Source organism: Misgurnus anguillicaudatus, chromosome 24, assembly GCF_027580225.2.
Source record: "Misgurnus anguillicaudatus chromosome 24, ASM2758022v2, whole genome shotgun sequence".
Lineage (NCBI taxonomy): Eukaryota > Metazoa > Chordata > Actinopteri > Cypriniformes > Cobitidae > Misgurnus > Misgurnus anguillicaudatus.
In genome coordinates this window covers 19,000,092-19,016,528 of record NC_073360.2, presented here as the reverse complement: position 1 = coordinate 19,016,528, position 16,437 = coordinate 19,000,092, and the positions used below count along the sequence as shown (strand labels likewise).

The 16,437-nt window shown below is 37.7% G+C and overlaps 1 protein-coding gene across 2 annotated transcripts in view; it reads left to right on the top strand.

The window, feature by feature from the left end:
• The window catches only part of LOC141361410 (alpha-2-macroglobulin-like), a 37,137-nt gene that overhangs the window by 12,525 nt on the left and 8,175 nt on the right, over positions 1-16,437 (top strand). For both annotated transcript variants that reach the window (XM_073862541.1, XM_073862539.1), the window contains exons 10-23: positions 3-112; positions 180-350; positions 440-691; positions 799-1,011; positions 1,163-1,312; positions 1,413-1,538; positions 1,698-1,788; positions 2,038-2,140; positions 6,986-7,211; positions 7,287-7,416; positions 7,495-7,616; positions 9,646-9,697; positions 9,823-9,906; positions 10,003-10,179. In XM_073862541.1, the coding sequence (XP_073718642.1) occupies positions 3-112; positions 180-350; positions 440-691; positions 799-1,011; positions 1,163-1,312; positions 1,413-1,538; positions 1,698-1,788; positions 2,038-2,140; positions 6,986-7,211; positions 7,287-7,416; positions 7,495-7,616; positions 9,646-9,697; positions 9,823-9,906; positions 10,003-10,179 (2,007 nt within the window). The remainder of the gene's footprint in view (positions 1-2; positions 113-179; positions 351-439; positions 692-798; positions 1,012-1,162; positions 1,313-1,412; positions 1,539-1,697; positions 1,789-2,037; positions 2,141-6,985; positions 7,212-7,286; positions 7,417-7,494; positions 7,617-9,645; positions 9,698-9,822; positions 9,907-10,002; positions 10,180-16,437) is intronic.

Below are 16,437 nucleotides of genomic sequence, written 5' to 3'. Positions count from 1 at the left end.
AGAGACCACCATGACAAAATCAGAAACTGTAACCCTCACTTATGAAATTGGACGTGTAGCAATTACAGACCTACCCACGACATATAATCACGGATCAGTCATAAAAGGAAATGTAAGTTTATCTTTTTTACACTTACCAATAAATGCACAGATCTTTACTCCTGCTTGTTTTTTACCAGATCAAGGTTACAGATTTCAAAGGAACACCAATTCCAAACAAAGAGGTTTATCTCTTTGAGGAGGACTACTGGTCCCCAAATCGGCTCTTTAAGCTCACTACAGATAACAATGGACTGGCAGCATTTTCACTTAATACATCTAGTCTGCCTGAAAGTGATCTTAATCTGATGGTATGATAGTTTGTGCTAATCCAGTTTTCTGTTGTTTAAAGTATTGACATGGATTTGATTGTTGTAATTTCTCATTCATTGTTGTCCAGGCAAGCGTATATCCAGAATTTCGTTTAAATAACTATGACAAGCCTTACATCTCTACAGATCAAGAAAGAGTTTCAATTTTCCAGCCCCCCACCCCAAAACCCCCATATATCCCATATACCCCATCATTTAGTGAACTGACTATAGACAATCCTAATGAATTCTTAAAGTGTGATGCTGGGTTTACAGTAACCATTAAGTATCATTTCATTGGAGAAGCCATTGATAACTTCAACACTGACATTGTCTATATGGTGAGTATCAATACTACATGTTCATTATCAGTGTAAAGTTTCATAGAGATCTGTTTGACAGTATTAAGTGGTCAGTTTGTTAACAGTGTGTTGTGTGTTTGTTTCAGGTCTTGTCCAGAGGTGTGATAGTTCATCATGGATATGAGAAGGTTGAAGTGAAGACTTCAAATGGAGCAGCGAATGGCACAGTGTCATTCAAACTGTCTGTTACAGCAGATCTGACTCCAGTAGTGCAGATACTTGCATACTGTGTTCTGCCCAGCGACAATGTAGTTGCTGCGAGTGAAAACTTCAACACTGAAAAGTGTTTCAATAACAAGGTGTGATACAATGTAGCAATGCTGAATTATATTATTTCAAAATATAACTTAGAATGTCCTGTAATTATTTTTACTGCTTTATATTTTTAAGAGTAAAATGATGAATCCTATTTTTTTACTGTATGATCTTCATGTTGTGTTGTTGTTTCAGGTGTCTCTTCAGTTTTCTCCTGCTACAGCAGTTCCAGGTGAAGCAAACACAATACAGCTGTCAGCTCAGCCTGGTTCACTGTGTGCTCTCAGTGCTGTAGATAAAAGTGTTCACATCTTGGAATCAGGAAAGCGTCTGGATGCTTATATGGTTTCACTCAATCTTATTCATACTCACTGTATCGATACCTAGATGTAAAATATTTTTTATAAGAAAGACTAATGAGTGATTATGATCCATTCCATTACAGATTTTTAACCTTTTGCCAGTGGATTCGGTGTCGGAATATCCATACCAGGCTGAAGACGAGCAACCATGTTTGCATGTTAGACCCCGTCGAGCTGTGGAAATAGATCACGCCTATGAATCCTTAAAGGTAACAAAGTTGATGATGATTTTCTATTCTGCATAATATTAAATAGTTTTTTTTACACACAGGCATACATTAAATGAAATGATATATAAAACTAGGTAGTGATTATTAAAGATAGGCATAATGTAACTATTAATTTGCTTTATTTTTGCTGTTTGGCAGAAAGTGGGATTAAAAATGGCAACAAATTTGGCTGTGCGAGAACCTCCGTGTCTAATATACAAGGGCATGACTTTTCACAGACACAATCCAAGTAAATATTTGTTTTTATTGTAATATATGAACAAATGAATTCTTTACTAAAAGTTTCAATTAAAAGAAAATACAGATTTACTGTTAGCCAGTTTTAAGCCTTTACATCAATATGATAGCATTTTTATCATATTGCAAGCACCTTTATAAAAAATTAATATGATAAAATATTAAATGGCTGCTACGTCCCTTTTTGCAGTTCTTTAGTGTTTATATGTACTGTAGGCTATATCAAAGTCTATCATATTAGGTTATGGGACTGGAGAAGGTGCAAGCGGTGGTATTGGAGGTCCTCAAGAAACAGTACGGAGCGACTTTCCAGAAACATGGATTTGGCAACTTTCTGAAGTTGGGTTAGTGAAGATGCCTTACAGTGACAATTATTGCATCTGTCCGCACAGTCATCAACTTTATTTGCATTTATATTGGGCAGTGTATATACACTAACATCAACTAAAAACAGCCAGACACTCTTCAGAAAACACCCATCTGTGGGCACTTGACTGCACTTCACAGCATTAAGGCAAAAGTTGCTGTGAATTCTCAGAATTCTCTAAATCACCTTTGGATCGTATTTTAGGGAAGAGAAAAATAATCTACACACTAAAAACAAACAGTGATAAATAGCACTAAAAGTGATTCACTGGCTTGTAATCATAAGGGAACCATTTAAAGTGCCATATAACACCCATGTAGAACCGGAGTAGAACTATACCGTGTTCTGTAGAACCAAAAGTGGTGCAATATCACCCTGTATGGTTCTTCATAGGTGATATATACAAATGGTTCCACTATGATTACAAGCTTTAAGTGCTATTTAGCACCACTTTTTTAAGAGTGTAAATCGTCATATTAGTTACTGGGGCAGTACCCTTTAAAAAGGTCTTAAAGTGCCCATATTATGAAAAACTAACTTTTTCTGGGTTTTGGGGTGTTATTTTGTGCCTATGATGCTTCCACTCGCATACAAACTTGGAAAAAAATCCATCCATGCTGTTTTAGTGAGATACAGGTTTCTGAATGTCCTCTGCCTTGAGTCTCAGATTGCGCGAGTTCAAACTCAGCTCCGTTGTTACGTAACTAGCCGCTTCGTCACATTCAGTTTGAATTTTTCCGCCCACCACCCCACTCGCAGGTCTCCACCCACCAGGGAGCTAGAGAGAGCACAGAGCAGTCAGTCACTTCGCTGATACCCTGCTGTTATCATGTCTCACTGAAATAACAGCGCTATTTGGATATTATGGATTATACTCCCGCCTACTTTTAAAAACAAAGTTTAAACGCGTGTTTATTTAAACCTAAAATGTGATCTCATATACAGTGTGTTACGGTGTGTTATGATTTTCCTCAGATTGTAGGCGATAAGACGTTCATGCGAAATCTGATGTAAACAACAGCCTATGTATTTAGCTTTCACGGATTATACGCATTTGTGGACAAAAATGGTCATTGAATGTATTTTATTGGACTTTCATGGATTATTCACACATCTGAAACAGACTGGATTCAATTCGCGATCGCTATATCAACACAAAAGGTAAGAAGTCAAGTTATATTTTGCATGTTGTCATCTTCTGTCACAAAATATTACATTTATGAGCATCTGTATCTCAAAACAGAGATCATACATTGATGCTAATGCCGTAAATTATACCTTTTAAATGTACATGTTATTGTTTGTAGACATTAGGCTATATAGATATTTTTTGCAGGATAGATAGTTTGCAGCGTGGTTTCGAAAGTTAAAAATCATTTTAACGGCTTTATTTTACAATTCTACATGAACTAAGTAATAGTGCTTTGCCAAACTAAAAGTGTTTTGCCAAACTAACCGAGACCAGGCCTTACCGACCCGGCTTTTCTGACGTGGCCAACGTACCCCCGAGTCTCTTATAACTTTACGGTCCGGACCTCCCGCTAGCTTCTAGCAGGTAGCACTTGGCCCACAAGCAGTATACATATCCCGCCGGGTCTAAATGTCTGTCATTTGCGAAAATAATGCGTTTGAAAATGTTTTATAACGGAAATATGTTAGTATTGTCCAGGGAAAACGAGTGTATTGTTGAGACTGCTACATCACAATTTATTCTGGAATCTTTGTGTGTCATGAGTTTCTTCTCCTGTAGTGTACTTATTAGTGATACTTTTCTGCTTGATTTGTCTGTTGGCAACATAACCCGTTAACAATAATATATAAAAATAATAACACAGTATGGCCTGTACCCAGTGGCGGTTCTAGGCAAATTTCACTAGGGGGGCCAAAGAGGGGCCAGTGTTTCACCAGAGGGGCACATTAAAAAATGGCAAAAAATGATTTTTAAAGATTATAGGGGTGGTTAAAGGAATTAGTTTAAGACAAGACTAGGCCTTAGTTTAATTAGGAAATATAACTAGTTTTAACAAACATGCCTTTCTAAAAACATTACTTGTGTGCATTTTGAAGCAGAACTAAGGGCACTGATGTATTTTAAGATATGGCATTGCAAGTTGTTTTCAGTTTGGACAGCTCTTACATTTATTTTAGTCTAGGACTAGTCTAATCCCTTTCCGGGAAACCGCCCCTTAAACTTTATTTTACTTTACAATCATATAAATAAGAGTGAGTGCAGGTGCAAAAGAGGAACTGGGGTCTCATCAGCTCCCTTGTTCAGTCAGGGCACTGTGATTAGAGAGTCTGCCATTACGGCAAATGTTAGTTACATAAAAATTCCATGCAACGCAAAAAACAGTGAGCATCGATGGTCCCTATGTTCCCTTACTGAAAATCATGTGACCTTTTCTAAAGCCCTCCAACCGAAAAACATGCGAGCCTACTCAATAAACTTTATGATATGCAAACTTTTATAAAGAAAAACTTTGTTTTAGTTTACATAAACACACACTGCTAGACAGTTAGGGACCACAATCTACTCAATATTTAAAATAATATTTATTTTAAATTGTAAACATTTTTATAAGTAACATTTAATTATATTCCTCCAATTTTATGCTTGTATATGTACAGTAATAGCATAATTACAGCGCTTTTTACAATGTACTGTTTAAAAAGGCAGCGAGATGTTGGTTTTGCCGGTTGTTGATGAGTAACAGCTGTGATTAATCACAACGCGCTTAAGTTAAGGTGACCAGATGTCCCCGTTTTCCGGGGACAGTCCCGTTTTCGGTGTTGTGTCCCCGACTGAAGCTGTCCCTGGAAATGTCCCCGTTTTACAGCATGTCCAAAACACTGAAAAACCCGCTCAACATAGCGTTTGAAGTACCAGACCGGAGCGATCATGTAATGATTATTTTCACCAGCAGAGGGGGCCGCGAGCTACTTATTACTTGCGCACGCCACTGATTAGTGATGAAGAATTTACAACGAGACATACGAGAAAGCATCATTATCATCAATCAAGTTATCATAAGATATGAAAACAGTTAAAGTTATGGGGGCTTAAGGTAATAACTACTCATGTTAAATTAAAATAATAAACCAATGAAGTGAACTGATCACAGTATGTTACGGAGCATTTGTTTTGTGTAGGCTAAATATGTTTACATTTTGCATTATTCCTTCTGTTCTTCACTTTTACAATCTTATGAAATCAGCTGAAGTAGTACCTTAGAAGTCATTTTTGATGAGGTATGTCTCTTGTGTAAAAAACGGGAGAAAATAGATTTTTAGGCTACAGAAATTGTTCAATTATTTGAATTAGAAACACTGCAAAAATGACTTTCTTATTAGTACTTTTCTCTTGTTTTCAGTACAAATACAAAAATTCTTAAGTCAAGATGCATTTTCTTGATTTGCAAAATGACCTAAGAATATAAGTCTAATTTTTAGACCAAAATTTCAAATTTGTGCTTAAAACAATCAAAAAAAAAATCTACCACTACATGTTTTAAGCACAAATTCACTTAAATTTATTAATTTTTTGTCTTAAAGCTAGATTTTTCTTAGGGGGTTTTGCTTATCAAGAATTTGCTTATCATCTTGTTTAAAGATTTTTTAGATATTTGTACTGAAAAAAAGACAAAACTACTATTAAGTAAGAAGAAAGTCATTTTTTGCAGTGAACCAACAACAATAAAAAAAGAAAACTTAAAAAATTAAAAAATGAGATTTTAATGATATTTTCACCATTTAACTACTGTAGGACATGTCCCCGGTTTTCATTTTAAAAATCTGGTCACCTTAGCTTAAGCAGCCACGTCACATGAGAACAAGTGAACAGTGTCCCAATGTCAAGTTAGCTAGAGTCCTTACCAGTGCCCAAACCTGCATACACATTTACAACATCGGGAGATTGGGAACGAATTGAGACACTCGCTGAGCAGCACCTGCAGCCAGCTACAGTGGTTGGGTGCGCTGCTCTAATTTGCCCGTGTAGAACGTTGCGTCGCATTAGTACCGCTTTTGGCGCTCGCGTGTAAAATCAAAATAAATGTATACTTTTTTATTGTCTACAGAGGCACGGGCCACCCTTGGCCTCCGTGTAGAACCGCCACTGCCTGTACCACTCACGATACCACCGAGCACGCGCACATGACGTTAGTAGTGGGGCGTGATCAAAGGAGCAGCAGCTCATAAATATGTAATGACTAGCTCAAAACTGGCACAATCTGAAATGCACTGAAACAGAGGCTCCTAGAGATGGTTAACAATCTTTTCCTACAAGCTTTTTCGAGCAAACAACATTTGAAACATGCTTTATGGAACTCATACACCTATTTAACTTGTGAAAAAGCAGTCATAATATGGGCACTTTATGCACCATTAGGTATAGATACACTGTAAAATATTTCTGTAGAAATGAAAGAATTACTGGCAGCTGTTTGTTCAGTTAAATGAACATGAAACATTGCTGCATAATTACAGCATTTTTTTTACAGTGTATGTATACATTTAATACCAATATCTATCTTTGAGGTATTAATAAGCTCTCTTTGGTACCAATATACACTTCTGAGGTACTAATACTGTATATGCAAAGTGACATCTGGGGTACAAATTTTGATCATTTTATAAAAAAAATAATGTATAAAAAGAACATTATAAATTATATATTATAAAATTAATTATAAAGAGTTAACTGTGTCATAGCTTTTAAAGATTTTAAAATTGTGTTGTTATCACAATAGCATCACATAAGATACTTGCATATGAAAGTTATATTACCTTGCAAAGTTCAAATATTTTAGTAATTCCACCACAGGGACTCTGGATCAACACAGGTTCCTGTCAAGGTTCCTGACACCATCACCACCTGGGAGACGGATGCCTTCTGTCTGTCCTCCAAAGGTTTGGGTTTGGCTCCTCCTGCTCAGCTGACAGTTTTCCAGCCCTTCTTCCTGGAGCTTTCTCTGCCTTACTCCATCATCCGTGGAGAGATCTTTGAACTGAAGGCCACCGTCTTTAACTATCTGTCCAAATGTATCATGGTGAGATTTCTGTGAACATCTTCTCATATTTCTGTCATATCATATCTGAAGTAATCCTTCATCTTTCATGGACAGGTTAAAGTAACTCCAGCTCCATCTTCAGACTTCACTCTTAAAGCCTCCTCTGATGATGACCACTATTCATCCTGTCTGTGTGCTAATGGAAGAAAAACCTTTAAATGGATTCTCACTCCTTCTGTTCTTGGTCAGTTTGTTTAATCTGAATCAGTGTCTTGTGTTTTTGTAAGTCAGTCGAGATGATCATGAGTTGTTTGTTTTGTAGGAGTGTTGAATATAACAGTGAGTGCAGAGGCAGAGCAGTCACAGACTGTGTGTGATAATGAGATTGTGAGCGTGCCGGAGAGAGGACGCATTGACATAGTTACTCGAAGTCTCCTTGTACAGGTGAGCTTACCACTAAACATTGGACATCAGATAGACGTGAAGTTCAAGTCTATATTGGGTCCGTGGGTCCATGACAAATTCTGGACATCTATTCGACGTCCAAACTAGGTCCACAATTTGGACGTCCAACTATGACCCTACTTGGACGTCATATTTACGGTCAACATTTGACTTTTGAACTGGGTAATTTTTTTGAACGTCTATGACAGGCCTATATGTATATATTACATAGGCCTATATGTGTTTATGTACAAATATCAACATTGTTGTATCAACATGAATAATACATATGAATGACCTATATTATTTATACAGTATTCTTTTTTCAGTTTTTTGAATTACATACAAATTCATCAAAATGTACAATCTGTAATTAGTTCATTATATTAAAAGTATATAACCAGAATAACAATTTAACATGAAAAAACATATATAGGGTCACTTGAAACTGATGTAATAGTGATTGGTGAAACAGTTATTCATTTCAGATATTGGTGGCCTAGTGGTTAGAGAGACTTGTTTGTAACCCCCAGAGGTTGCTGGTTCGATTCCCACAGCTGGCAGTAAGTGACTGAAGTGTTTCGGTGTTGCAATGATAGTTGCCCAATATTTGTGTCTGTGTGTGTTCATGACTTGCAGTGGATTTGTGAAACGCAGAGAGAATTATCTCTCTTTTATACCCCTACACGGAGGTCCCACTGACATTAATTTTAGACATGCAGTAGATGTCAAAAAAAGATGTCACCTGTCATGTACTGAATTTGGATGTCCAAAAATTACACGAAAAGGACGTCACTTTCACATCACATTGCGCAGTGGGTTACCGCACAACAGATCTTACAAATAACACAGATGTTTTCATACAGTATGTTTTATGATGAAGTAAGCAAGATAAGGTTACCTTATAGGTAGCGGATCCAAGTGCAATATGTTGATTAAAGGACAAGTTCGGTATTTTACACTTAAAGCCCTGTTTTCAGATTGTTTATTATGAAATAGAACGGTTTTGACTGAGATTTGGACATATGATGCTGTCCCGAGAATTTTTTGGGTGTTTGTTCTATCACCTCCCACCTCTACAATGGCTGTATAGGTGCACTGGAACAATCCTTCCTAAAATGCATTAAACTTTCCTTTACAAAGACGTGAAACTCACCGAGTGGTCAGTGGTGTTCACTGATATGCTCACACAAAAATCGCTGCAAAAGATGCTTTCCAACCGTGCCCCCCCAAACAGGTTTCTGTGCCCCCTTACACAGTTTTTTATTAATTTAATATATATAAAGAATAATTAAAATAAATTAAACATTGACTGTTTCATGACTTTAAATGTAGTCAAATGAGGAAAAGAGTATATGGTTTTTAATTAAAATAGACCAGTTTCTCTGATTGTATTGCAGAGTCTCATGCGTCTTTATGTCTTTAGCATATTAATGTGACTTGATACTAGCAACGTGTTTTTTCGCGTTGTTTTATGGATAGTGCAAAATATGGATATTAGAACATTTAGAACGAACCAGCACCGCCTGCTCCATCTGACTTCATGCAAAAACTGATTGGCTCAAACTCGGAGATTAGAGGTAGAGGTGGAATTTTCAAATCTACAGGCCACTGTTTTAAGGAAGTTTGATGTTCGCACACACTGTCTTCAGCTTTTTTAAAGGTAAGTTAGCGATGTTTTAATTTACGTAAGCCTAAATGTGAAGTGTGGCTATAGACCATGAGCAGCATTGCAACGTGATTATGGTAATACTGATTAGTTTGTGATCTTCTGCACTTTAGACCAGAAATGAGCTGACAGTCTGGACCAGTTGTATGAGTGTATGCTTGCACTGTATTTGTTGTTTTAATGCCTTGTTTTTGCAAGTTATTGTTGCTAATTGCGTGCCTCCCCCCCAGTTGGAGGCCGGGTACCCCCCTGTTAGTTATGGTCTGGCGCCGGCTCTGCTACAGTATGTCTTCCTAATATTGTTTATATTACTATAATATGATTTTAATCATAAATCTGTTTTATCATTTTCTGCTGTAGGCTGAAGGGACTGAAAAGACAGAGACTCACAGCTGGTTACTGTGTCCAAAGGGTTTGTTAACGTTTAATGCTTGTGATAAAAGTGGAAATATAAAAACTGTTGTGATTGTACACAATAAACATGAGTTTATCATAATGTACTGATCACTGACATGTTTTCATTTTTCTGTTTCATAGGTAACAGTCTTTCAGAAGAGCTGGATCTGACGCTTCCTAAAGATGTGATAGAGGGATCAGCAAGATCTTCAGTTTCAGTCATTGGTAACATTTACTGTAGATACACAAACATAGATATGCAGTTACATTTGTGTATTAAATTTAAAATAAAAATAAAAATAAAATAAATTTCTGTGGTAGGAGACATATTGGGTCGTGCACTGCAGAATCTTCATGGATTATTACGGATGCCGTACGGCTGTGGAGAACAAAACATTGCTGTTCTGTCTCCCAATATTTACATTTTACAATATCTGGAAAACACAAAGCAACTCACTTCAGCCATCAGAGAGAGAGCCACAGGCTTCCTGAAGAGTGGTAAGAAAAAACAAATCATGCATTTGATTCATGCTTGCATCAAAATGTTGATTAATGTAAGAGTAATGGCAGCCAGTTGTTACTGCAGAAATAAGTCCTGACAGTACCCAAGCCCTGTACATTATCCTGCCTATTAAATGGCTTTTTACCTCATAAGTAAGGTAAGGAACATTAAATATTGATTTAAAATATTTTATTTGCTAATTTTTAACGAATGCAGACCTTCCGCAAAGAAAACCTGTTTACTTTTGGTCTAAGATATTGTTACAAATTCTCCCAGTCTAGGGTTGGAAGAGAGTAACAAAATTGAATAATAATAAAAAAACCTAAATTAAAGCGATCGTGGAGGATCCCCTTCAATCCGCTGCCCCAGAAATGCATACCAACAACCAGTCATAAACTTAATTATATTTATTGTTATTAAACAATGGGGATATTCAATCTTCAGGAGAAGGTCACCAAAACAACAAACATAAGAAACTTACTAATGGGGCATAAAAAAAAAAAAGTTTGGTTCCGGTTGGTTGTCAGTTTAGGTCATGGGTCGGTAGGGAATTTATTTTATTTATTTTTTTTTTACAGTGGCAGCAAGGGATAGGTAGGAAATTGTTAAATATTTAAATTGAATAGCGGATATATTGAGGTGACTTTGGCCATATTGCCTGTTTGTCTCACGCAGCGCAGAGCCACGTATCTCCACGGATTATCTCTTTTTAATTGTGTGTGTGTGTGTGTGTGTGTGTGAGAGAGAGAGAGAGAGAGAGAAAGAGAGAGAGAGAGAGAGAGAGAGACTTCGACTTTATAATCTCTTTATTTATAAACAGTATTAGAAAAACTTCAAAATCTAATCAGAAAACAGCAGTTAAAAAAGAGGAAAAAAGAAAACGAAAAACAAGAAAGGGAAAAAAAAATAATAATAAATATATACACCTCTTAAGAAGGATTAAAAACATGCACCACTTTAAGCATTGATTCGTAAGCAGCCATCAGAGTCAATTTCACAAACACATTGATTTATACACCATTTAATATTGAAAGTTTCCAAGTCATCAACAAGTCTGTAATAGGCATACTCTATGTTGATACGAGATTTCAGTAATCCCCTAAAGACCTGAATAACATCAGTTGATCCTGCCCCAAGGAGTTTTCTTTTCCGAGACACCCAAATTGCCATTTTTGCCTGACCAAACACAAAGTTGATTAAAACATGAACTGGCATAGTGCTTCTTTTGTACTTGGGACAATAGATAAAACACATAGGAGTAAAAACCTCCCCCAGAGACTGACAATACTCCTCTAATAAATAAAACAACGGTTGGAGTCTTAAACAATTAAGAAACAAATGAAAAATTGTTTCTTGTAGCCCACAAAAAGCACACTCTTCCCCTACTAGTGGATCGAGGTGTGCTCTGTGTCTGTTTGTGGCTATTATACCATGCACTATCCTCCATTGAAGGTCTCCAGACCTTTTCTCAATAGGAGGTTTGTACAAGGTCCTCCAGCAGCCTTTAGGGGAGGTGCCAGTTCCAAAAATCTCCTGCCACTTAGACTCCTTCACATTTCCAAGAGTGTGAAAATGGGTCACCTTAACACACAGCACATAAAGAGCCTTCTTTCCTACGTCACCAAAACAGTTCAATTCAGGGGTTCTAAAGGAGAGTAATTTACCCTCCATTTCCTGCCATTCTCCAGTGTCAAAACAAAAACTTATTTCTGGGAAAGGAGGACTGTCCACATCAGATGTTTCCAGAGAAAGTCTAAAATCCAGTGGTAAGGACTCACGTACTTGAGTTAACAGTTTCTCTGCCACTCGAACTGACCTTATGCCCAATTTATGGGCCAAGGTCTCTGCAGATATCCATCCATCTTCATTGATTAAATGTCCAACTTTAGTGATCTTAGCAGACCACAAGGCTTTGATGAGAGAGAGAGAGAGAGAGAGAGAGAGAGAGAGAGAGAGAGAGAGAGAAGCAGCTGAACGAATACACTGCGTGTTTTAAAGTAAAAAAATAAATAAATAACGAAACGCAATATGTGGAGGCCGGTGTTGAATCTGTCTGTATGATATGAAAAATATCTTACGTGAGCCTGTGGCTAAAGTATAAAAGTGGAACTCTTTGTAGCATAATCAGGGCTTGACATTTACTTTTTTGCTCACCAGCCAAAGTGGCTAGTTGTTTTTCAAAGGTACTAGCCAAAGTTAAATTGTATATGATTAAATTTGACTTTGGCATCCTAAAATGACTTTAATTCGAGCAAATTTACTTGCTAAATTAGATGCAGACTGAATTTCAAATGCAGTCTGACTACCCGAATTAAGACAACATTTATAGCTGGTATATCAGTATAGATCATATAAGATGCATGAAAAACATGCTAGTAATTAAGGCATAAATAGATTAACTTTGAATGAATATATTAAAAGTAGAACAGGGGTGTAGAAGAAACACTAATTCTAAACTGAAAAGATAAACACAAAACCCATCGATTACCACTTTAAATATTTATTAACAACACCAGTAAATACTGTCAAGATATGTACATTAATTTTACTGTCATGCAGATGTATTTTATAAGCTAAAGGGTTTCTGATAAAAGTGATTTAAGACTTTTAATGACAAATGTCGGGAGGGCATTATTGTTACATTAAAATGATGCGCGAACCTCTCGATGGCGGGTTTCTTTTGATTTCGTGTGCATTCAGATGCGCTGAATTTCTCTTCGCTCTTGCCCTGAGAGTTTGCACGCAATTTATATCAATCACTTCCATGCAATTGTTTTATCTTTCCCGAAGTTTGTATGCGCTCAGACTGCGTCCTCTTGTGCATTCGCAAATCCATCAGCTCTCGCGCGCTCTCTGGAAGGTGACGCTTTGGTCCACAACGCCTCGCTGATCGCGTGCGCGTCTCTCAACAGATCTCTGTGCGTTGCTCTGGGTTTATCATTTCGCATAACTTTTAAGAAAACAGACCCGCCTTACGGCCGAAATCTTACCCGCGTTTGGCGGTGTTAATGTCAAGCCCTGGTCATAATACCATAAATTCAAATATATAACTTGCATATCGTTGTTCAGCTCGTCTTTTTTTTGTCTGTAATTTACAACTTTCGGCGGGGCAAAAGATCACGTTGCTGTGCACGAAACAGCATCTCGAATGCACACCAAAAATTACCACTTTACCAGTGCCTTTGTAAGTGGCGACAACGATCTGTGAACTATTGTGTTAACGACTGTGTAGCTGCTTTGTTTGTTGCTGGAGGACGCGTGCTTTACAAAAACGGTGCTGTACTAAAAGGTAAATTATAGTTCGCCTCAAATTTTTTTTTTTTGTGTATTTATTTAATGTGTATTATTTCTTCCCCAAGCTCATAAAATAAATTTGGGTCGCACATAAATTGGCTGGGTCGGTCGGAAACCGGAACCAAACAAATTTTTTTTTTAGGCCTGGGGGATAAACTAAATGACCTACCCAAGTAAAAGAAAATAAATAAACAACATATGCTAACCTCCACTCCCTACCTACAGAAAAACAGGAATTAACTTAAAATAAAAAGGTAACTCAATCTCCATACGACTCCCCATTTCAAATTAAAGTAAATATGTGAATAAGAATTCAGTACAATACCTTTTAATACCAAACAATATAAAGAAAACAAAAAGAAGAAGAAATCATTACGTGTACAAAATGTTACATGCTACCTTTAACACTTGATCACAGACACATTGCAAAGAACCAAGTCAATTCACATTTAGCAACACAACTACACATGTCTGGTGCAGGGGAGAAGGGAACCCTCCCAAGCACTGTTCACTCTGCTCTCTTATAGCGTGGCTGTGCAACACTCCTAACGAACCTCAGGTGTGGCAAATCAACTGCAAGGCAATCAGAGTGAAGGAGACAGCCAGAGCACATAACAAAAACAACTTAAAGTGACATAAACATTAAACAATTTATTTAATACGTCCACAGGACGTAACACCCCCACCACCAAGAATGCAATCTAGAATTTGCAATCAAATGTCCACCCTCTTATTTATGGATTGCACAATAGTTAAGGGGAATAAAGTCCTTTTTAAACTCTAGATAGAGCATCGGCCATAACATTTTCAGTACCTTTCTTGTGTCGAATGTCCAGATTATACTCTTGAACAGCGAGTGACCACCGTAATAACCGCTGGTTAGAACCTGACATACGAGAAAGGAATACCAAAGGGTTATGATCTGTGAACACAATAATAGGGTTAGAGCTACTCCCCAAATATACATCAAAATGCTGAAGAGCGAGCAACAGTGACAGAGCTTCCTTTTCGATTACACTATAGTTTTGCTGGGCCTTAGAGAACTTTTTAGAAAAGTAAGAGACAGGGTGTTCAATATGGCACTCATCCTCTTGTAGCAAAACTGCACCAGCTCCTCTAGCACTTGCATCTACCTGCAAGCTGAAAGGCATTTTGAAGTTAGGAGCTGATAGAACAGGAGCATGACAGAGGAGATCTTTGGCAGCATCAAAGGCAAGTTGACAGTCACTGTTCCATAAGAATTTTCGGTTGGTACTAAGGAGGTCTGTAAGAGGAGAGGCTAGAGCAGAAAAATTGGGACAAAAACCTCGATAGTACCCACTCATTCCAAGGAAGCGTCTCAATTCTCGTTTATTACTGGGTACAGGGAATTCAAGAATGGCGGTAATTTTAGCATCAACAGGCTTAACCATTCCCTGACCTACTTGTTTACCCAAGTATGTAACAACTCCTTTTGCAAACTCACATTTAGCAAGATTCAGAGTTAGGGAAGCAGCAGTTAGGCGTTTAAACACCTCTTTGAGTGTTTTCACATGATCTGCCCAGTTATCTGAATATACCACAATATCATCCAGATACACCTCACAGTTAGTTACATCTGACAGAACTTGATGCATCATACGCTGAAACGTAGCCGGTGCGTTTCGCATTCCAAAAGCCAAAACTTGATATTGTAGAAAACTGTCAGGTGTGACAAATGCTGAAATCTCAGAAGCACGTTGGCTAAGCGGGACTTGCCAATAACCTTTTAAAAGGTCTAATTTGGTAACAAACTTAGCTAATCCAACTCCATCTACACAGTCTTCCATTCTAGGAAGGGGAAAAGAGTCTGGTTTTGTTACGTTGTTAACCTTTCGAAAATCTGTGCAAAAACGAAAGGTGTTATCTGGTTTTGGCACAAGTAGACAGGGGGAGCTCCAAGGACTCTGGCTGGGCACGGCCAGTCCATGGCGCAGCATGTACTCAACCTCTGTCTGCATAATCTCTCGTTTTCTGGGATTTACCCTGTAAGGATGTTGCTTAATAGGGACAGCATCACCAACATCAATGTCATGAACACACATAGTAGTCCTACCCGGCACATCACTAAACAAGGTAGGGAAAGCACAAAGTAGTTCCATTAAACTACCAGATTGTTCACTAGTCAAATGAGAAAGAAAGTGTGGGAGATCATTCATTATTGCAGAATTATTCAACCGTGTAGAGGAAATTGGTACTTCTTTACACAATAAACCATCTTCCTTCAGGGAATAATTTTCCATTACACCTACTGTGGCTACCGAGGATGTCAATGGATAAACCACAGTTTGACCTACTGTCAATTCACAATTAGTTCTGTTTACATAAGGCTTAAGCCTATTTACATGACAAACACGGCTTTTACATTTACGGTCTGGGGTCGCAATTAGAAAGTTTGACTCATTCAACTTCCTCTCAACAAGATACGGACCAGAGAACTTTGCATGTAAAATAGAACCAGGTGTTGGAAGTAAAACCATAACAGAATCACCAGGACTAAAATCTCTTTTCACAGACTTTTTGTCAAAATGAGCCTTCATTTTAGACTGTGCTGTAGACAGATGAAATTTTGCAAGAGTTTGGGCCTTGTGGAGTTTCTCACGAATAGAAGTGACATAGTCATCAACAGGCAAAGCTTTGGAACTAGGACTTAGCAGCTGTTCACTTAACAGCTTTAGGGGGCCACGAACTGTGTGACCGAACACTAGTTCGGCAGGGCTAAAGCCAAGGGACTCCTGCACAGATTCTCTTACCGCAAACATTATAAAAGAAAGACCGTCAACCCAGTCTTTTCCGGTTTCCACACAAAATTGCCGTAACATGGTTTTAAGGGTTTGATGAAACCGCTCTATTGCACCTTGGGATTCAGGATGATATGCTGTAGACATTTGGTGGCATAGACCCACGGTTTCTAGCGCTTGTTTAAAAACCCTGGAAGTGAA